A 23,786-nucleotide genomic window follows, 5' to 3' on the forward strand; every position below is an offset into this window, starting at 1 on the left:
GTATCTGTATTAGTCAGAGAAATTGGTCTATAATTTGAGATTTTGTCTGGATCCTTATCCTGTTTTAAAATGGGAACTATGTTCGCTTGCATCATTTCCAGAGGAAAGTGGGACTGATTTCCTATTGTATTAAAGATCTTACATAGCCTCTGCACCAGTTTCTCCTTTAATATTTTGAAAAACAAATTTGTAAATCCATCTGGGCCAGGGGCTACATTCTTCCTCAATTTATCAATTATTAGTCTCACTTCTTCTGGATTAAATGGGGAATTTAATTCATCTAGCTGTTCTTTAGAAAGTTAGGCAAATTATATTTCTTTAAATAATTTTGTATGGAAGGACCTTCTGCCTGATCTGGAATATTATATAGATCTTGATAGAATCTCCCAAAAGCCTCACCTATATCCTGCGGTTTGTAAAAAGACTTATCCTTTTCTATTATTTTATAAATCGGTTGGGACGCTGTTTTCTTCTTTAATTTTGTCTGTAAGAAGTCTATCTGTCTTATTATTCTTATAATACCACAGCTGGTTTAACTTTTTAAGATTTTCTTTTATTTTGGACATATGCTGGGCATTAATTAAATTTATAATATTTGTGGTTTCTCTAGTTGGAGATTGTTTATTTTCCCTTGAGAGTCGGTTTAAATCTAAATAAAGGTCTGATAAAGAAAAGGAAGGTGTTTTTTTCTCCCTAGCACTCAGCAGTATTAGATGCCCTCGCATGACACACTTATACGTACACCATATATTTAACAACGAAACTTCTGGTGTATCATTCTCCTTAAAAAACAGATCTAAATATTCCTGATTGCCCTCCTTATGTAAAATATTATTATTCAATCTCCAGTCTCTACTAGGGATTTTAGAGTTCCTTCCATAAGTTGACATTACTACTGCATTATGGTCCGACCACGTTATATCCAAAATACAAATTTTATCTATATCTTTTATAAGACTCTGATCTCCCAAAAACATATCAATTCTTGAATAAGACAAATGTACTTTAGAAAGGTGTGTATAATCTCGTTCTCCCGGCCTAAATGCCCTCCAGATATCATAAAGACCATACTCTTTTAATAACTGTTGAAATTTCTTCGCCTGCTTTATTAGATCCGCAGAACATTTAGCACCCATAGGAAGCTGTTTGTCCAAGTTTGTGTCCACTACCATATTGAGATCTCCTGCTAATATCATTTGACCCTGTCTATTTTCTTCAATTTTTTTAACTAATTTCTTTAGAAAGAGAGCTGGAGATCTATTAGGAGCATAGATATTAGCTATAGTATATACTTTCTCATTAAGGCGACAAATCAAAATCACATATCAAGCTTCTGGATCAATCTCCTGATAAATATTCTCAAACTTAACTGCCTCTGAAATTAATATAACCACCCCCCTTTTCTTATTATTATCTAGGGAAGCATTTGCCACTATAGAATAACCACCTATTTTCATTTTCTTACTATTAATTTTTAGCCAATGAGATTCTTGAATCAAAACCACATCGATGTGCTCTCTCTTTAAAGTTTTAGATAATATCTCTCTTTTATAGTTTTTTTAACGTGATATTTTTTATTATTTTTTTACAATCTATATACCGTCGGTGTCAGCGCCCGGCGGAGGCCGTGGTAATGGTTTGACGCTCCCTTGACCTCGGCAGCGAATCACCGATGTATCTCGTTTTCTGTAAAGCAGTCCTCGCACGAGTGGAAGTCCGAGTCGCGCGTGCTGTCAGCGCTCACTTCCTCGTCTTGAAAACTTGGCTCTCCCACGTCTGCAGCTGGATCGCTATCCATACAAGAGTCTTGCAGAACCTGCGCGATGTACTTCTGCGGAGAGTAAGAAAGATTGGCGTGAGCAACAGTCCTAACAAACAGGACCATGTACCGTCATACAACATCAGACACGAAAGCGCCATGGATCCGGCTTATAGCCATAGAGCTGTATACAATATATCATATATATAACCAGTACAATAGGACATTGTGTTATTTATAAGCACAGACGCCTACACACTTACCCTGAGCTTGTGGGAGGAGGTATCACATGGAGGGCGGCCATTCTGTGCTCCATCTATGTTTGCCTCCACGTCGTCAACCTAAAAGGTGAGAGAGCAGAACGAGCGGGTGTCAGATCCACGTAACGATAAGGAGATTTATCACACGCGCTCCGTATACGTACCCGGTAGTTGTGAGCACTAAGATACTTAAAGTGCCCAAAGCAGACGTGGCACAGGCAGACGGCGATGGTGATCACGAGGATCACAAACGTGAACATGGATGTTGGAGCAAAGAAGCCTGCGGGATAAATAAAAGGTTAAAACCAAACAAAAGGCATGAGCGCTCGGGTCCCACTCACAGAGGAGAGAAACCCGCTACTCGATACTCAGTGTGCCCGCAACGCGAAGCCACGTACCCGATCTTACGGTGGAAAAAAAGAGCAGCCAGCAGAGACAGAGGATCGGTGCCGCCACCACCTGGTTCACCGCCCAGGAGTGGATCTTCTTATCCAGCTTGGCCGGCAGGTATGCGTAGTACATGTTGTACCGATCCACCAGGTGTTTGAGGAGCATATACATCAATCCAAACGGTACAATAATGGGACATGTGATGCTGTACGTCATGACGACGGTGAAGATGCACATCATCCAGGCGTAGGCCGCCCCGAACTGGAACTTGAAAGCCTGGTTCTGGAAGCACAAGAAGGGAAAGGGCATTAATGATAGCTGTCTAGATATAGAGAGGGCGAGAGAGTGCCAGGAATAAAGAGACAGACACACGTTGAGAGTAAAAAAGTTAGATAAACACGATAAAGCACGTACCCCCGTTACATTCCTGCGTTCTGCCGCAGAGCGTGCGAGGCACAGGCGGATCATGTACCGCAGTAGCCCCGGAATGCGCAGCAAGTCCATGGCCGTTCCAATGAAGGCTGCGGCGATGACATAATTCACAAAGAAGGCTCCGTTGTCTGGCAGGAACACGCACCTGGAGGAGACCACGGACAAAAACATCAGAGCGGAACACGGCCCCCATTAACTCAACAAAGCACGGACCTCTTTGACTACGCGCGAGGTGTTAATCGTTCCCGAGCCAGGCTCACGGGGAACCCGACCTTTACCGTTTACTTTACTCACTCGAATCGAACGGCCGCCTGATCCAAGAACTTCTTATCGAATAACCACCGGAAAAACAGGTGCAGGCTGCGGGGGAGATGTAAGAAGAGTTAGTTCAGCATCCGCGTCAAACACACCGCCGCCGGGACACGGGCTTCGGCCCCAAACCTACTGGATAGACGTATTACCTGTTCAAGCCGAGAGATGGTAGCAGCAGAACCATGACGATGAGGAAGGCGTAACACTTGTGCATCGTGGTCCTGTTCTCTCCGGACCTGAAACCAAGAAGACGGAAAGTTACTAAACAATCTCCGGACAGCGAGCGCTCGCACAGAGCCACTCCACCAAGTACCGTCCGTGCCAAGTCCCTCCTGGGGGCGCTAATTACATACGGCATGGCAGTGATATCAGTACCTGGTCCAGTGAAACTCCAAGAATGTGCTGTAGTAGACGATGGTTGGCAATAAGGAGGAGAAGGACCACAACAGGAGAGTGGGGAAGAACTGAGTGATAATGGGACTCTGTGGAGAGAGAAAACACAAGGTCATAAAACACAAGAAACAAGAAAGCAATGGAAAGCCCCCCCCCCCCCCCGATAACATAGTTCCCCCCGGAGCCTGGTCTACTCTACTCACGTTCAGCTGCTCCACGGGCTTGGTGACGTTGAACTTGTCCATGGTAGATATTATAATTGCTGGGGTGGTCATGAAGAACAGCAACGCGAAGAGGACAACGTTGATGGAAATACAACGAAACCACCAGACAAAGCCGCGCGTGGACAGGTTCTCCCTGATAAAGAGGCAGAAAGTAGCGAGTCGAGACACATTACAGAAAATCCTATCCATTCCTGTGGCCGCGCTCCGCAACACATAGTGACGGAGACCTTTAAACACCGTAATACAGAGTCCTGTCTCAACATAAAGCTAAGCTCAGGGAGGCCAAGCACATTATTAGACGCAACAAAACACACACAGGAGAGAATTGGGTTCACAATAAAAAAGTGATAAAGTGATAAAAGTCATTACTTCTGATGGCTTAAAGGTAAGTAGACAATGCAAGGAAGCATCTCAAAGAGCAAGCAGGGTGCTGGGTGTACAGCGAGGGGCATTAGTAGCAGGGAGGGGGTTTTGGCCAATTTACAGACCTCACCTAGAGTATTGGGTACAGTTCTGGAGACCCCCATCTCCCGAAGGACATCGACAGGAGGAGAGCTACAAACATGGTAAGTGGTTTGCAGGACAGAAATCACGAGGAGGGTTAAAGAATCTTAATATGTCCGGCTTGGAGGAGAGAAGAGAGACGGGGATTCAATAGAAACATTTAAATACTTAAAAGGGTTTAACAAAGTACAGCAGGCTTATTTGAAAAGAGGAGTAATGTCAGAATAAGAGGTCATGGAAGTTCTACTTTACTGAGAGGGTGGTGGATGCATGAAACAGTCTCCCAGAAGTGGTGGAAGCTAATACAGTAAGGGGATTTAAACACGCATAGGATGGACATAAAGTCCCTTCGTGGCCATGTAACGCTGTGTCTACCCAAATACAGCTGGTTTTCCTGTCCTCCCCATCTACCCCCCCCATGCCCCAGGATGTTCTTACCAGTAAATGTTCTGCGGGTCGGGGGCATAGCTCACGCTCCAGTTTAACACCTGCAGGGACTCACTACAGGAGGACAACTGGGGGTCCGCTCTGCAGCTGCAGCCGTGACACTGGTAAATGTTAAAGTCTGCGAAGATCCTGCAGAAGACAGAGACAGCGGTAAATATCATCGACCTCAACAATGCAGTGGGAAGACCTCATCCGTCTCCACACCCCACACCACGAATGACCTTTTGTTAGCTCATGTAGGAGACTCACGTGGCTGCCGCGTCCTGGTTGTGAAACGTGACAAACGCCATCCCGAGGGGCTTCTCGGTCACCTTCTCCTTCTCTTTCTTGTGCGCCTCCTTCAGGTTCTCCTCCAGCCGCGAGTAATATTCCACGGCCTCCACCTGCGCGGGGCAAAAAGTGTGTGAAAAAGCCTGAAATGCCCCTTCCTGATAACTCTGCACAACCGGGAAAAGAATCAATCAGCTTTCTGAACCGATTATAACAATTGCATTTCCCCCAATCCTGAAGAAGATATATATATATATATATATATAAAAAAATAATAATAATAATAAAAAAAAATATATATATATATCTATATATGTATAAAAACATAAATACACACACATATATATAAATATACATACATATATACCGGTAAATATATATATATATATATACACACAATGCAAAACCAACAAGAATAGGAGTAGGTTCTACCTTAACCCCCCCAATTAAATATTTTATCTAAGCGTATCTGCAGACGCGTGCGATGTCTGTCGGCGGCCCCCCGCGCAGTACCTGTTCGCAGCCTTTGATGGCGCAGCAGCAGAGGTGGCCGCACCGTTTGGCGCTGACCGAAGACGGGCCGTTCTCTGTGCTCTTCAGGTCAGTAAAATAGAACCGGGCCCGTTCAGCCTTCTTCCTGCAGGAGAGACAACAAATGATGAGGACGCAAGGAGAAGCTCCCACTCTTATCACTCACATCCAGCGAGTTATCGGTCTCTGGTTCTACGCAGATGTCCGAGACCCGGGGGATGAGAAATCACAGAGCCTTATAACTCCTTCTATAGGAAAAGGGCATTTAGGACATTCTGAGACACGCGGCATTCACAGCCTCCTACCCAAAAGGTAAAAGCGGAGGAGCGGGGAAAAGGCCTTACCCCAGCCTGATGGGACACGGTACACACCACGTGTTTCTGCCCCATCGGGTCACACCGGCCACGCGTTATACCCGGGGAAATCGCACTCACCTCTTTGTATCCAACCTCATGAGCCGTGCCACATTGTAACACGGCTGGGCGTCTAACACGCTGCAGTCGGGATACGCTTCCCTAAAACAAAGCAAACGCAATCATTTAAACAGAGGCAAAAGAGACCCCTGGAGAGTCCTGGGGCAGGAGAGACCGCAAAAGACAGCTAACAAAACGCGCCGGGGCGAGACGCTCTGCAGCGACACTCACTCGAAGTGTTTCTTGATGCTCTCCGGCTCTGCCTTCTTGGAAACACCGTCTATGAACAGCGTGCACTTCACCTGTAAAGGAACACAATTCCGGGTGAGTAACGGGACACTTGGAGTGCGCTCTGTGCTGTACTGACCATACGGCAGAGTGAAGGGGGCAGATGTGTAATAAAGGCCCAGGATGCTGTGGAAGGAAAATCGTGGCTCCGAATGGCTCAGCCAGGTCATTGTAGCCGCCTGGCATTTCTTTTGTACGGCGCTCCCACCGGTACTTACCAGATCATTCTCCTTGTAATGCATTTTGGATGTGTGACGGCGCATGATGTAGACGGTGAGCAGCAGGTAGAAGAAGGCGAAGGCGGTGTGTAACCAGAGCAGCTTATCACTGAGAGAAAGAGAGAGACATGGGAGAGGTAAGTGAGTTACTACCGACGGCTGCCCATACAGACGGACACATTAACCGTTCGCCCAGGGGCAGCTCTACTAACCGGCGCACGCAGGCACGCTGCTAGTAAGGAGGACCTTTCGCTCTAGAGGGGTAAGTAGGGGGTGCACTCTCTGGACCGTCCCAGAACGCAATGCGTGTTCCGTACCGCTGGGAGGACAAGCGGAGAGCCGTCGGCACAATTAAACTACAGAAACGCTACAAAAAAACCTAAGCCCCGCCGGCAGCCACTCTAATGTGACAGCTTTTCTCTCTAATGTGACAGCTGCCACGTCCCGTGATCAAAGGGTACGGGAGCTTAGAGTACTCTCCCCCTACGCACACTCACCCTGAATTCAAGTTGGCGATAGTTGTTCTTCTGAAACTGACCGCCCTGCTTCCTAAAAGAGAGAGAAAAGGAAATGTTCAATGTGAGCCCCAACCTTCCTGCCACCGATCCACAAATGGCCTGTTGACTGTAAGCTCTGGTGGCTAGAGCTGCCCCCCCCAGTCTCTCTTACCTAACAGACTCCCGGAGAAGTTGACAGGAAGGACAATGCCAACGGACATGATGAGAACAATTATCAGGAGTCCGATGATGTGGCGCTGGAAGGAGAGGTAATGCAAAGCATCCATGCCACATTTCTCAAGGATCTCCTCCTCTCTGTAATGAGAAAACAAGGGTTAATATACAGCGCTAATGCACTCAGATAACCCTCAGCCGACCCTCTCCTAACACCAGTGAGGCTGGGAAGTGCCCATCCACCCTGGCCGTTAAATAACAGAAATCTCGTGTATTAAAGACGTTAAGATACAGACTCACTTTATCCTGAAGATGGCCGGCAACCACGAGAACAAACCCTGCGGGGCGAGAACACGCAAAACGCTGTTATTGTTCACGAAAACATGAATTACATAAAAAACATCAGCAAAGCCGTGACCAACGGCTGGAATCGATTCATCAGAAAAGCTCAAAAGGGGCAAAATCCGAGATCCAGACCGCAGCTCAGCTGGAAGAGTCTGCGGCCGCAGAGAGATGCCCGTTCAGAGACTTTCCCAAAAGCCTAAACCCTCTTCCACTGATCTGCATGCTTTTTGTTTCTAAACACTCTTTAGGTGATAAAGCCCATTTAATGCCCACGCTCTGTCTAGGGCATCTCTGAGACACTAAATAACTTTGTACTGAGTTATGCAAATCAATGCGTCCTTCTTACCTTAACATAAATATTATACCATCCCAACCATAATGTACGGTTAGAAAAAACCCCATAATGCTCCGTGATCAATAAATTAATTACCCCCACACTTCAAATAACACGTAAAGCAGAAAGCGTGTAAAACACCCCCGTGTGCACACATCCGCCGTCATACTCACGCCGAGGGGCACTCTACAGCAAGCTTTCCACCTGTAGAAATACAACTCCCAGAATGCTCTGCCGGCATCCTAAAAGAACAAGGGTATGCCTATACCCAGTCGAGCATCATGGGAGTTATAGTTCCATAACCAGTGGAGAGCTGCTGCTGTTATGGTGGGGTTTTGCCGGTACTTACTCTGTCCATTTGACCGAAATCATGGGTCAGACGCTCATAACCGTCGTGGCCGTCCGAGCGCATCTCTGACGTCCCGCTGTGGAGAGAGGAAGACAGTGTTAGGAAGAAGAGCTAGCTTCTAGTCCACATGCAGCCTGGCAGAAAAAGGGTTAATCACCAGAGAGGATATTAAGCTCACAAGATAAGTTACCAAACCATTAAGTCTGAATTCGGGATTTGACGTAGCACCCGTCCCAAAGGCAAGTCCGACCAAGGTGCCACTCGGGCCGGTAATGAAAAAGTTAAACAACTCGGGTGAACTTTGGAAACTTTTCTATGCTTCCCGAACCCCCAAAAATATGCACCTCCCCTGCCAGTGTCCTTTGGGTACCGTCATACCCACTGATAGGGAGAGGGCTTCAGGACAAACAAAGAAAGATCTCTCTGGCAGAGGAGCTTCCTGCCGGCAACCAATAGAGTCGCTCGCACAGAGCTTTAACTCCGCCTCTCCCTGCTCCATTAGTTAAAGGTCCATACGAGCGACCAATAGAGTCGCCTGTACAGACCTTTATCTCCTGACGGCGGAACTTGACCTTCGGATGTTCCAGGAGTTAAAGGTCCATGCGAACGACTCTATTGGTCGCCTGCAGGGAGCTCCTCTAGCATCAACCAATGAAGGAGCTGCCTGCCGCGACCAATAAAGTCGCTCATACAGACCTTTAACTCTTGACGGCGGAACTTGGCCTGGGGAGGTTCCAGGAGTTAAAGGTCCGTGCAAGCCACTTCGCCTCCTTTGGCATCAACCAATAAAGGGCAGGTGCAGGAGTTAAAGGTCCGTACGAGCGACCAATAGAGTCGCTTGCACCAGCCTTTGAATCCTGGAGCCGAAACTTGGCCTGGAAGGGAACAGAAGTTTAAGTTCCATGAGAGCGACTCTATTGTCGCCAATTGGTTGATGCCAGAAGAGGACCCTGCAGGCAACCAATAGATTGGCTCGCACGGAACTTTTACTCCTTGCGCTAACCTATGGATTCCTGCTCCCGTTAACCCCTGCGATGCAGTGTAGACAAGATAGGCTAGAGGGGAAGGGACCAGGGAGATTGGTTAGGAGATATTCACGAAGACGAACACTTCGTGTTGTGTGTCTTCGGGGGCTGGGCAAGCAGTGGCTCCATGTACGGGCCCCAGACAATAGGCTATAAACCCTTATGTACTCACTTTTCAACGTCAGCTACCAAGGCAATTCTGCCATAATTCCACGCTAGCTTCCTCAAGATGGAAAAGATAAACAGCAGAGCCTGTGGGAGAGAGAGAGGTTAATAAACGCATCAGAATACGGAGCCAGTATTACCCTGCGAATACAGCACGCCTGGGGTATAAAGAGACTCATTTCCTCGCCCATGAGCTCTAACAGCTGCTGAAAGATGGGACCAACAGCTCTGACCCGCCAGATGATCGCCGGGAATCACTAACCAGGAAGCACATGAAGTCCAGAAACAGGACTGTGGGAATCCCGCCAAAAGGCAGCCCCTGCAGCACTGTGCTGCGGATGCGGGCACCGTAGCAGTAATTCTTGGTGGAATTGTATGATATGTTTAGATGATCATGATGGAATCTGCAAGAGAGAGAGAGAGAAAGGAGGTGTAAGGAACATGCGCAAGCCCCTGAAATGACTGAGAGAATGAAAGACAACGTGTGAATGAATTGTGTGAAAGAGTGAGAGAATGAATAAATTAATGTGTGGATGAATTGTGTAAATGAGTGAGAGTATGAATTAATGAGTGGATCAATTAATGATGATAGTGAGAAGGTAAAGAGGGTAGATAGTGAGAAGGGGGGTGGTAGATACTGAGAAGGGGAGGGTATATAGGGGGAGGGTAGATAGTGAGAAGAGGGGAGAGAAAGTAGACAGTGGTGTCAGCAAGGGGGAGAGAGAGGGGCACCAAGCGGTCGCTCAGGAATACGTTTTCAGCAAGAGGGTAGATAGTGAGAAGGGGGACAGGGTAGATAGTAAGAAGGGGGGAGACAGAGTATACCCGAATACCGAACATACGAACATGGCGGCGACAAATAGAGGTCTGATTACGAGAATAAGATCCAGATCCCCCGCAGCGCTGCAGGGGACCCGGATCCTTCTCTCCGGCAGCCTCTGCTGCTGCCAGCACTTCCTCCGGGGGCGTCTATGATGGAGCGCCAGGCATCACATGACCTTCCGGTGCTTCAACATAGAAGCACCGGCGGAAGTGCTGGCAGCAGCGGAAGTTGTCTGTGCACATCCTGCAGCCGGTGAACGTTTGTGGGATGCGCACAGACAACCTCTGCTGCTGCCGGCACTTCCATTGGGGCTTCTATGGTGGAGCACCGGAACATCATGTGATGCCGGCGCTCAATCATAGAAGCCCGGGCGGAAGTATTGGCCACCAGTAGCGGAGGTCTGCATTGCACAGACCTCCCCCGGCTGCTCCACTAGACACCAGGGAGTCTGAAGCAAGGGTCACATGTAAAGGGATGCACAGGTAAGCCGAGGGGAGTTAAGAGTGGCATGTCGGCTGTGTTCAATGGTTTTCTGGAGTCAGACTGGGGTTAAAAGGCATATCTAGGGCAGAGTGGCATATAGGGGGGTATAAGGCATTTCCGAGGAGCAGAGTGGCATATCTGGGGGGCAGATGAGCATAACTGGGGGCAAGCTGGCAAATAAAAACATTTTTTCAATCATAGTTTTTATTAAATATGCAAAAATAGTGAACATGAATTAATATTTATTGGTAAAACTTTTTTTCGTCTTATATTCAGGCTTTTCCCTTTTTTTTCCCTAAATTACCGTAATATTAACATTTTGAGGGGTCGTCTTATAACTGAGCAAATACTGTAATATATATATATATATATATATATATACATATATTGGTGGCGGGGGCTAATATTAATATATCACGGCAGCAGGGTTAATATTATTATATATTGGCAGCAGGGGTTAATATTAAAGAATGGAAAATAACTGCCAGTTCAGCTGTTATTCTGAAATAATATTTAAATAACGGTCTTTACTCCAAAGAAATAAGCATATACTGTGTAGTTAAAAATGCATATATATGTATCTATATATATAATATATGTCTAACGCATATGTATATATATATATGGTGTATATGTAGTGTAGTGTCCCTGTCCCCAAACGTGCCCTCCTAAATATTAAAGCTGGAGACGCCACTGGTGATTAATACCCCTTTAAATTACATGACTGTTTAGACCCATAGCAACGGGCCACCCAAAAAGAACCCAAATACCCCCCCCCCCCCCATTTGGCCACAGCTTTTACTAAACATACAATAACCATTCCCCGGGCCAGCGGAACAACCAAACCTTTTATACCTCCGAAAAACAACCTGCCAGCTGCTGAGCGCTCGGCCCATCCAGGAGTTAAATAACCACCGATAACCGAGAGTCCCAGCCCTGCGGGGGCCATAAGCCAGCCCAAGCGGCTACCGTCTGGAAGAGGTAAGAGTCACCTCTTCACCTACCAATGAACCCTCTTAGCCGCAACATTGTTTCCTCTCCCCACCAATCCCCCTTTCCTATAGGTCCAGGGGGCCCCCTTTACTGCCAACGACGGGGCGGTCGGTGTGGCTTCAGGGGGTGTCATGGAAAGCAGAGTCGGTGGTGAAGAGCTATAGATTATTTTTAAGAAAAAAAAAAAGGGCTTTTGGGGCATATGTCTAGGCTAGGGATGTAGTGGAGTCGTGGAACCAAATCCCAGCAGAGAGGGGTTGGGAAAGCAGCGCACCGAGGCACGTATGTTTGCTGCTAATCCTTAAATATTATATAAAATAAAAGAATGTTATTGTAATGATTTGATTGGCTTACCGCTCGTAAAGAAATTCCACGAAATGCGGAGGGAAATATCCAGCACCTAACAGCTGCATTTTCACAAACTGTCTGATGCCGCTGTGAGGTCATTGCCAGGATAGAGTCAGCATTGTGACATCACTGCAGCATCTTAGGAACCTGGGTAAATTAACCCTACAGCTGCCGGACACAGACCTAGCCCTTTTAGGTTTCTTGCCGTTTTATTCCCATGATGTGTTTTGTGCTATTTAGTTAACCTGCCCCAGACCTCTTTTTACTGAAGAAAGCCAACATCAGCCAATATCTAATGCCCCCAAACTACTTAAACCCCCAAATCCGAAGGCTGTATAATGTGACCGTTTGGGTGTCTCTATAACTAGGAGTTTGTCACCATGGTAACCAGTGAACTGTTTCTGCACCATATAACTGCGTGCAGCACTTGGAGGGGCAACTCACCCATTTAATGGAAGTAGAGCCTCCATGACCTGCCCCCCACTAGATACAGCATCTACGGGGAGATGTATGTTATTTATTGATTTATATATCGCCGCCATACTCCATATCGCAGTAACACTCTGCAGCGCTGTACAATGTGTTCTTTTTCATTTAAATAGCGCCATCATATGCTGCAGCGCTGTACAATGTGTGATATTACTGAGTGATATATATAGCGCCATCATATACTGCAGCGCTGTACAATGTGTTCCTATTAATTTAAATAGTGCCATCATATGCTGCAGCGCTGTACAATGTGTTCCTATTAATTTATATAGCGCCATTATATGCTGTGGCGCAGTACAATGTGTGATATTACTGATTGATATATACTGATTGATATAGCGCTGCTATATGCTGTGGCGCAGTACAATGTGTGATATTACTGATTGATATATACTGATTGATATAACGCTGCTATATGCTGCGGCGCAGTACAATGTGTGATATTACTGATTGATATATACTGATTGATATAGCGCCATCATATACTGCAGCGCAGTACAATGTGTGATATTACTGATTTATATAGCACCAACATATGCTACAGCGCCGTACAATGTGTGATATTACTGAGTGATATATATAGCGCCATCATATACTGCAGCGCTGTACAATGTGTTCCTACTAATTTAAATAGTGCCATCATATGCTGCAGCGCTGTACAATGTGTTCCTATTAATTTATATAGCGCCATTATATGCTGTGGCGCAGTACAATGTGTGATATTACTGATTCATATATACTGATTGATATAGCGCTGCTATATGCTGTGGCGCAGTACAATATGTGATATTACTGATTTATATATACTGATTGATATAACGCTGCTATATGCTGCGGCGCAGTACAATGTGTGATATTACTGATTGATATATACTGATTGATATAGCGCCATCATATACTGCAGCGCAGTACAATGTGTGATATTACTGATTTATATAGCACCAACATATGCTACAGCGCCGTACAATGTGTGATATTACTGAGTGATACATATAGCGCCATCATATACTGCAGCGCTGTATAATGTATTCTTATTAATTTAAATAGCGCCATCATACACTGCGGCGCTGTACAATGTGTGATATTACTGATTGATATATACTGATTGATATAGCGCTGCTATATGCTGCGGCGCAGTACAATGTGTGATATTACTGATTGATATAGCGCCATCATATACTGCAGCGCAGTACAATGTGTGATCTTACTGATTTATACAGCACCATCATACACCGCAAAGCAGTACAATGTGTGATGTTACTGATTTATATAGCGCCATTATACACCGCAGCGCTGTACAATGTGTGATGTTACTGATTTATATACCACCATCATATACCGCAGCGCAGTACAATGTGTGATATTACTGATTTATATAGCGCTATCATATGCTGCAGCGCTGTACAATGTCTTCTTATTAATTTAAATAGCGCCATTATATGCTGCAGTGCAGTACAATGTGTGATGTAACTGATTTATATAGCGCCATCAAATGCTACGGCGCTGTATTAATTTAAATAGCGCAATTATATGCTGCAGCGCAGTACAATGTGTGATGTAACTGATTTATATAGCGCCATCAAATGCTACGGCGCTGTACAAATTTATATACCACCATCATATACCGCAGCGCAGTACAATGTGTGATATTACTGATTTATATAGCGCCATCATATGCTGCAGCGCTGTACAATGTGTTCTTATTAATTTAAATAGCGCCATTATATGCTGCAGCGCAGTACAATGTGTGATGTAACTGACTTATATAGCGCCATCAAATGCTCCGGCGCTGTATTAATTTAAATAGCGCCATTATATGCTGCAGCGCAGTACAATGTGTGATGTAACTGATTTATATAGCGCCATCAAATGCTACGGCGCTGTACAAAGTCTGATGTTAGTTATATATATATAGCGCCATCATGTGCTGCAGCGCTGTGCAATGTGTTCTTTTTCATGTAAATAGCGCCATTATATGCTGCAGCGCTGTACATTGTCTGATGTTACTGATTTATATAGCACCATCATATACTATAGCGCTGTACAATTTGTGATATTACAGATTGATATATACTGATTGATATAGCGCTGCTATATGCTGTGGCGCAGTACAATGTGTGATATTACTGATTGATATATATATACTGATTGATATAGCGCTGTCATATACTGCAGCACTGTACAAGGTGTGATGTTACTGATTTAAATAGCTCTATCATATGCTACAGCGCTGTACAATGTGTTCTTTTTCATGTAAATAGCGCCATCATATGCTGCAGCGCAGTACAATGTAATCTTATAAAAATTTTTTTTATATATTCTCCGTTTATTGACAAATGACATAAAAAATACGATACATAGGAAAGCGAATCACAAAGTCATTATACAGACATATCTGGGGTAAGGTACAAAACAATGTAATCTTATTAATTTAAACAGCACCATTATATATTGCAACGCTGTAAAATGTGTGATATTACTGATTTATATAGCACCAACATATGGTACAGCGCTGTACAATGAGTTCTTATTAATATACATAGCGCCATCATATACTACAGCGCAGTACAATGTGTGATATTACTGATTGATATATACTGATTGATATAGCGCCATCATATACTGCAGCGCTGGACAATGTGTGCTGTTACTGATTTATATAGCGCCATCATATACTGCAGCGCAGTACAATGTGATCTTATTAATTTAAATAGCGCCATCATATGGTGCAGTGCTGTACAACGTGTGATATTACTGAGTGATATATATATATATAGCGCCATCATATGCTGCAGCGCTGTACAATGTGTGATATTACTGATTGATATATACTGATTGATATAGCGCTGCTATATGCTGTGGCGCAGTACAATGTGTGATATTACTGATTTATATATACTGATTGATATAACGCTGCTATATGCTGCGGCGCAGTACAATGTGTGATATTAGTGATTGATATATACTGATTGATATAGCGCCATCATATACTGCAGCGCAGTACAATGTGTGATATTACTGATTTATATAGCACCAACATATGCTACAGCGCCGTACAATGTGTGATATTACTGAGTGATACATATAGCGCCATCATATACTGCAGCGCTGTACAATGTATTCTTATTAATTTAAATAGCGCCATCATACACTGCGGCGCTGTACAATGTGTGATACTACTGATTGATATATACTGATTGATATAGCGCTGCTATATGCTGCGGCGCAGTACAATGTGTGATATTACTGATTGATATATACTGATTGATATAGCGCCATCATATACTGCAGCGCAAGTACAATGTGTGATCTTACTGATTTATACAGCACCATCATACACCGCAAAGCAGTACAATGTGTGATGTTACTGATTTATATAGCGCCATTATACACCGCAGCGCTGTACAACATGTGATGTTACTGATTTATATACCACCATCATATACCGCAGCGCAGTACAATGTGTGATATTACTGATTTATATAGCGCCATATATATGCTGCAGCGCTGTACAATGTCTTCTTATTAATTTAAATAGCGCCATAATATGCTGCAGCGCAGTACAATGTGTGATGTAACTGATTTATATAGCGCCATCAAATGCTACGGCGCTGTATTAATTTAAATAGCGCCATTATATGCTGCAGCGCAGTACAATGTGTGATGTAACTGATTTATATAGCACCATCAAATGCTACGGCGCTGTACAAATTTATATACCACCATCATATACCGCAGCGCAGTACAATGTGTGATATTACTGATTTATATAGCGCCATCATATGCTGCAGCGCTGTACAATGTGTTCTTATTAATTTAAATAGCGCCATTATATGCTGCAGCGCACTACAATGTGTGATGTAACTGATTTATATAGCGCCATCAAATGCTACGGCACTGTATTAATTTAAATAGCGCCATTATATGCTGCAGCGCAGTACAATGTGTGATGTAACTGATTTATATAGCGCCATCAAATGCTACGGCGCTGTACAAAGTCTGATGTTAGTTATATATATATAGCGCCATCATGTGCTGCAGCGCTGTGCAATGTGTTCTTTTTCATGTAAATAGCGCCATTATATGCTGCAGCGCTGTACATTGTCTGATGTTACTGATTTATATAGCACCATCATATACTATAGCGCTGTACAATTTGTGATATTACAGATTGATATATACTGATTGATAAAGCGCTGCTATATGCTGTGGCGCAGTACAATGTGTGATATTACTGATTGATATATACTGATTGATATAGCGCTATCATATACTGCAGCACTGTACAAGGTGTGATGTTACTGATTTAAATAGCTCTATCATATGCTACAGCGCTGTACAATGTGTTCTTTTTCATGTAAATAGCGCCATCATATGCTGCAGCGCAGTACAATGTAATCTTATAAATTTTTTTTTTATATATTCTCCGTTTATTGACAAATGACATAAAAAATACGATACATAGGAAAGCGAATCACAAAGTCATTATACAGACATATCTGGGGTAAGGTACAAAACAATGTAATCTTATTAATTTAAACAGCACCATCATATATTGCAACGCTGTAAAATGTGTGATATTACTGATTTATATAGCACCAACATATGGTACAGCGCTGTACAATGAGTTCTTATTAATGTACATAGCGCCATCATATACTACAGCGCAGTACAATGTGTGATATTACTGATTGATATATACTGATTGATATAGCGCCATCATATACTGCAGCGCTGGACAATGTGTGCTGTTACTGATTTATATAGCGCCATCATATACTGCAGCGCAGTACAATGTGATCTTATTAATTTAAATAGCACCATCATATGGTGCAGCGCTGTACAACGTGTGATATTACTGAGTGATATATATATATAGCGCCATCATATGCTGCAGCGCTGTACAATGTGTGATATTACTGATTTAAATGGCACCATCATATGCTGCGGCGCAGTACAATGTGTGATATTACTGATTGATATATACTGATTGATATAGCGCCATCATATACTGCAGCGCTGTGCAATGTGCAATGTTACTGATTTATATAGCGCCATCATATACTACAGCGCAGTACAATGTGTTCTTATTAATTTAAATCTCGCCATCATATATTGCAGCGCTGTACAATGTGTTCTTATTAATTTAAATAGCTACATCATATACTACAGCGCAGTACAATGTGTGATATTACTGATTGATATATACTGATTGATATAATGCTATCATATGCTGCAGGGCTGGACAATGTGTGCTGTTACTGATTTATATAGCGCCATCATATACTGCAGCGCAGTACAATGTGATCTTATTAATTTAAATAGCGCCATCATATGGTGCAGCGCTGTACAATGTGTGATATTACTGAGTGATATATATATATATAGCGCCATCATATGCTGCAGCGCCAGGGCCGGCCGAAGACTTAACGCCGCTTGGGGCGAAGTTTAAAATGCCCCCCCCGCCGACGCCGGGGGGGGGCGGCATTATCTACCCCCCCCCCCGGTACTTACCCTTAAACAGTCCTGCGGCGAGTCTCCCTGTGCTGCCACGGTGCCGGCTTGTAATGCTGAGTGCCGGAAATTCACGTCACTTCCGGCGCTCTGCATTACAAGCCGGCACCGAGACCGAACAGGTAAACTCGCCGCAGGGGAGAGAGAGAGGGGCGCCGAGCGGGTAAGCGAAAACCACTCGGTGCCCCTCTCTCTCTCCTCCGCTTCAAAAAAAACAAAAAAAAACCGCTTGGGGCGGCAAAGTGCCGCCCCTTCTGAAGTGCCGCCTGGGGCAATTGCCCCAGTCGGCTCCATTGTAGGGCCGGCCCTGTGCAGCGCTGTACAATGTGTGATATTACTGATTTATATAGCGCCATCATATACTGCGGCGCAGTACAATGTGTGATATTACTGAGTGATATATATATATATATATAGCGCCATCATATGCTGCAGCCAGAGCCGGCCTTAGGTGTTCTGGCGCCCTGTGCGGACTACTCCTCTGGTGCCCCCCCATCCCAAAAAAAGAAAGGAATAAAAACTTGTAACAAAACTTGTAACAAAACCCGAATCACTATATACTACGCCAAACATTGATGTGGTCTAGGCTTACCACTTAATTGTCTGGCTTAGTAGTAGGGATGCACCGAAACGAATTCTGGACTGAAACCGAAAGTGCAGCATTTACCTGGCCAAAACCGAATATGACCCCCCCAACACCATAAAAAATCTAACACTTTTATTTAAAGTAAGTAACACACCAAAATAGGAGAAAACAATTAAATAATATTATATATATATATATATATATATATATATAAAGTCCAAAAATAGTTACCGGCACTCCAGGGACTTTCCAAATAACCACACAAACAACTTCGGTTTTCAAATCTATATATATCATATATATATATGATTAACAGCAATCACATTCCTATCATGCCCAGGCATAAAATTCAGATTTCAAAAACACCAGCAAATCCAGAGAACCATGAGTTTATTCTACCGCATACACTGCAGATACCTAATGACACCTTTGGCCCCCAAAATAAGCAGAATTCTGATTAGAACCCATTAATAGGCCAAAATTAGTTTTGACCACTCTACACAAGGTTAGTAAATTTTCCCAGAAGCGCCTCTGGCAGACGTCCCCAATTAGTTCTTTTAGCAGTCAAATGACAGACGTGGGGAAAAAAAATGTCAGACAAAGGGACCCTACAAAATGTACTTCCCTTTTTTTCCTATTTTGCAAATTATATAGGGAACCTACCAAAAACGCAGTAAGGAAGTCCTACAGCTGTAAACAATCAACATCTAAAATACTCATCAAAATAACTATATCTATGGGTGACTACTGTCATTTTACAAGGTGTATAATATGGCAGGAAGTCTTGTCATAGGTATAATTAGTTCTTTGGTGACAACCTGCAATATAGCATGCAACGAATATGAACATCCATGCTAACAGTCAAGGTATATTAATTAAAATGTAATAAAAATGTTCGAAATATTAAGGCTGATTGGCAAAAGAATGGCAAGTTTGTTTAAAAAATTATGCTGGTGGAAAGAATTGACAGTAATTCTGAAAAGAAATCCAGCCATGTAGCATTAACGGTTTTCTAGAATGCGATTCAGATTATATACACATACGTTTCCAAAAAGAAATACCTCACCCATTCCTTGGCCTGAGAGTATGCAGTTCATATGCAAAAATGATCTTTAAAGTCAGCCCACAGTAAATACATAGACAGGTGCTTTCAAATACAGGTAAACTAAGATGTATTCCCTAAAAAATAAAATATTTTTACAATACAAGATACCCCCTCAATACCATTTTCATTTTTCTAAATTGATTAGCTGTTTATTGGCAAGATTACATGACGTCCTTGATTTCAGCAATTCAATAGGAACAACATGTTGGATCTTAAAGTCCAATGCTTCTTACTTGCAAATGTTGTTTACTAATAATGTAAAGATTATTTTGTCTCAGCAGTCATCTAACTGTTGCATGTACTCGACCCTACAGATATAATAAAAGCAGCAACGTGTGTTAGGCAATCGTATTTCCATTGTGAATGAGAATGAGCCTTCAACGACCACCAATCATAATTACTTCCTGTTTGCATATATCACATTTTGAACAAAGATGGTAAAGCATTTGGTGACAGCCAGAAATACTCAACTATACTGTACTGCATGTGCCCCATAAAGTAGCCAAACAGGACATCAATTACATTGTGCCTACCCAGCATGACTCTAGACAAGCTGACAACAACTGCCCAGAGAATTACCAGTAACCTGACAGGAACAGCCAGCACTAGATGATTAAGCACAAAGCGAGACACCATGGCTGCTCTTGTTGCATGGCCTGAAGGGAAGGAATACTTGTCCACAGAGAAGGTAGCAAACATGTCCATACGATTCTGTGTTGGTACGGCGATGCTTCACAATGCCTTTCACAACTCCTACAAGGATGATATCCAGAAGCAACGCTGTTGAATAAGAAAAAGATGCATCACAATTTATTTTAAATAAATGTAAATTTTTTATTTTTTTTTTAAATATACACACACACTAATATATATATTAGCTTGGCCATTTCAGTGTGCATCATAAAACCATATATTTTTGAAAACTAGACACCCCAGGGTATTTCAAATGCACACATTTTACCACCAGCCAATGTCAAGGTTTGCAGTAGTATTTTTTCTGTTTATTTTTCCTACACATGTTGTGCTTTAGCTATGCATTAACAGCTCCTGGTATATGTCACTGTCACACAACACCCCAATATGTGGTCAGCAACATCTCCTGAGTACAGTGATACCCTCCATGCATGGGTTTGTCGGGTTGTTTGGGGGCTAAAAGGCCACTTTTGTGACGTGTGCATTTTTCAAATTGGAAATTTGACATGCTGTCACAGTAGCATAGTAACATAGTTCATAAGGTTGAAAAAAGACCAAAGTCCATCAAGTTCAACCTATATACATATTGTGTCCCTACTGTGTTGATCCAGAGGAAGGCAAAAAACCCTTATGAAGCAGATTGCAATTGCCCAATCAGGGGGAAAATTCCTACCGGACTCCAAATATGGCAATCAGAATAAATCCCTGGATCAACATTCTGTCCCTATTAATCTAATATCCATAACTTGTAATATTATTGCTTTCAAGAAACACGTCCAGGCTCCTTTTGAACTCTTTTATTGAGTTTACCAAGAAGAGAGAGAGTGAATGTGTGAGAGATTGGGAGTGAAAGAGCCTATAAATTTCAGGCTAAAATAATGCCAAGGATGAGTCACCATCTTGGCTGGAGAGGCAAGGAATGTCTGCAGCCTGGGAGGAAAGTGGTCAATGTATACGGGGAGGGGTGGTTTTCCTTAGACTTGATAATGTCTAGGTCAGCACAAACGTAAATACTACACTGACCCTGAAGTCATAAACACATCAACAATACCAGATGACCCTTTTATATTCCTTCCACCAATTTATTTAGGAGGAAAAAAATATTATTTAATGCATTTTTTTTACCTGGAAAGGAATCCAGTGGCAAATGAGGGAAAGTGTGATGCCCACTGCAGACAAGAATGCCATCAAATACATTGGATTCCTGTTTCCCATCACGTTCGGTTACAACAATCCATTGGCCGGTGGTAGCAAAATCAGGATGCTTTCTAATATTGCAACAGCAGTCTGAAAAAATATGCAGAGGACAAAACTATTACTCTAGAATGCCACTCTTGATACTATAGCAATACATACAAGTAGTATTTTTTGTACAGCAATGATAATCAATTTTATTAAAGGTAGAAAATGCATTATAAATAGTAGAATACTAAAAAAAATACTAGTATGTAAATACTAGTGCAAGGAAATAAAAATGTAATTTTACTTTAAAATTTGCCCTTTTGAAAAGTGACATGTTGTAGGTAATGTTCTACCCTTATTTGAAAACTGTAAGACCACACCAAACACCAATCACAGTGAATAGTTTTGACTGAAATGTATGAAAGGATAAAGCCTCCTCTCACCCCTTAGATTATTATCTTATAGCAATGTATATCAAATGATTAATGCTGGACATGAGGCAGTTAAAGTATCATAATTTGCTGACGATCTACTGCTATATACACAGATCAGCCATAACATTATGACCATCTGCCTAATATTATGTAATTCCCCTTTTGGCCACCAAAAAAGCCCTGACCCGTCAAGACATTAACTCCACTAGACCTCTAAAGGTGTGCTGTGGTTTCTGGAAGCACAACTTGAGAAGCAGATCATTTAAGTCCTGTTGCGAGGTGGGGCCATGGATTGGACATGTTCTTCCAGCACATCCCACAGATGCTCGATTGGATTGAGATCTGGGTAATTTGGAGGCCAAGGTAACACCATTGAACTATTTCTGAACCCTTTTTCATTTGTGGCAGGGTGCTGAAAGAGGCCAATCCATCAGGAAATACCACCCCCTGTGTGTATTAGTAAGTCTTGGCCACCCATGACCGAGTCGTCTAGCCATCACAATCTGACCCTTGTCAAAGTTGCTCAGATGCTTACTCTTGCCCATTTTTCCTGCTTTTAACACATAAACTTTGAGAAGGAAATGTTCACTTGCTGCCTAATATATCCCACCCACTGATGGGTGCCATGATAACAAGTTTATCAGTGTTATGCACGTAACCTGTCACTTGTCATAATGTTATGGCTGATCGCTGTATGTAAACAGGCCAGTGGCCTATAGGGCTGAAATACTAACCAATACCCTACTCCAGCAGCACGTTGCGTCCTGCAATGTGTGGCCAACGGGTGTATTCCCATGGCCACCCGGTTCAAGTTTCTAAAAATCTAATGTATGTAATCTGGTGGCAGCTGGATTTAAAGTTCTAGGCCCACTTAGTCATTCCTAGTCTAGCCCTGTATATAAACTTAGACAAGGTCCCTACCTAATGCTAACATTCAGAAAATCCCCACATCATTTCTGCAAATATACACTGTGACTGTGAGGCCATATGCACCTAGGCATTAAGCTGAAAAACATTTTTAAATTATATTTCATGACCATACAAAGGACTACCCAATACATGGCAAAATATTCCCAGGGCTTTTCTAGGTAGGTAAATCATTTTAAATAACCGGTTTCCAAACTTTTTGTAACTACATCAAATACTCTCTCTATTACTGAAAATAGGGATAAGAAAAAAATACGGTATATGTTTAGTTTTCATTATTTCTCCTAGAACATCTGTCTTTCAGATGTACAATTAAGGGGTTGATGTAGTAGGAAAACAGCTAAAGAAATTGATAGGGTGGAAGATTAATTTGACAGCTGCTATGTTGATTAGATGCAGGACAGACTATGTGACAGAACTCCACCTCCACCACCCTTACCCCACCAGTGTTTGCCAACAACATAACGCACTGAAACATCATTACACCTTACGCATAAAGGGTTTTGACCATATTTTACAGATCAGGTGATTCTTTTTTTGCCAAGTTTCAGCAGTTAATAAAACATTAACTTGTTTCATGTCTGATAACATGCTTAGTTGGCAAAGGTAAGAGCTCTACTAACATAGCCACACTGAGAATGAGCAGAACGGTGCATGTGTTGTGTTTCACTCATGTCCTTAACTTGTCCTTGATATCCCACCATGTGCAAAGCACTAGAAAATTGATCCTTAGCATTGACTTGTGTGCGATTAAGCAGTCCTATAAGGAGACTATAGTTCCAAGCAGGAACCAACATGCTATCTTCTCTGGTGTTCCAAACCCTTGTTGATCCTGCACATAAAGATTGAATTAAGTAATTTGTGCCAAGTCTGAGCAGG

General features: G+C 43.0%; 1 protein-coding gene across 1 annotated transcript; it reads right to left on the reverse strand.

Annotated features, from left to right (window-relative positions):
* Window positions 1–1,666: 1,666 nt before the first annotated feature.
* Window positions 1,667–12,042, reverse strand: LOC149284453 (mechanosensitive cation channel TMEM63B-like). Its single transcript, XM_089496749.1, has 22 exons — window positions 11,984–12,042; window positions 9,593–9,734; window positions 9,338–9,417; window positions 8,141–8,216; window positions 7,413–7,450; window positions 7,111–7,253; window positions 6,939–6,990; window positions 6,442–6,550; window positions 6,167–6,237; window positions 5,957–6,037; window positions 5,505–5,628; window positions 4,971–5,104; window positions 4,713–4,850; window positions 3,750–3,903; window positions 3,529–3,635; window positions 3,303–3,389; window positions 3,136–3,201; window positions 2,824–2,986; window positions 2,418–2,691; window positions 2,184–2,299; window positions 2,051–2,100; window positions 1,667–1,865 (listed from the first exon to the last, which is right to left on the reverse strand). Exons 1-22 carry the CDS (start codon window positions 12,040–12,042, stop codon window positions 1,667–1,669), a joined length of 2,463 nt encoding a protein of 820 aa, XP_089352875.1.
* Window positions 12,043–23,786: the final 11,744 nt, after the last annotated feature.

Source organism: Sceloporus occidentalis, unplaced genomic scaffold, assembly GCF_023333645.1.
Source record: "Sceloporus occidentalis isolate IW3139 unplaced genomic scaffold, rSceOcc1.0.p SCAF_93, whole genome shotgun sequence".
Lineage (NCBI taxonomy): Eukaryota > Metazoa > Chordata > Lepidosauria > Squamata > Phrynosomatidae > Sceloporus > Sceloporus occidentalis.

Excerpts from the sequence above, each read along its gene's own strand:
- LOC149284453 (XM_089496749.1), bottom strand. The coding sequence starts at position 12,042 with ATGCAGCTGTTAGGTGCTGGATATTTCCCTCCGCATTTCGTGGAATTT. Across the intron at positions 9,418-9,592 it reads TGGACTTCATGTGCTTCCTG|GCTCTGCTGTTTATCTTTTC; the intron begins GTTAGTGATTCC and ends TCTCTCCCACAG. Across the intron at positions 1,866-2,050 it reads GCACAGAATGGCCGCCCTCC|TGTTGCTCACGCCAATCTTT; the intron begins ATGTGATACCTC and ends GTTTGTTAGGAC.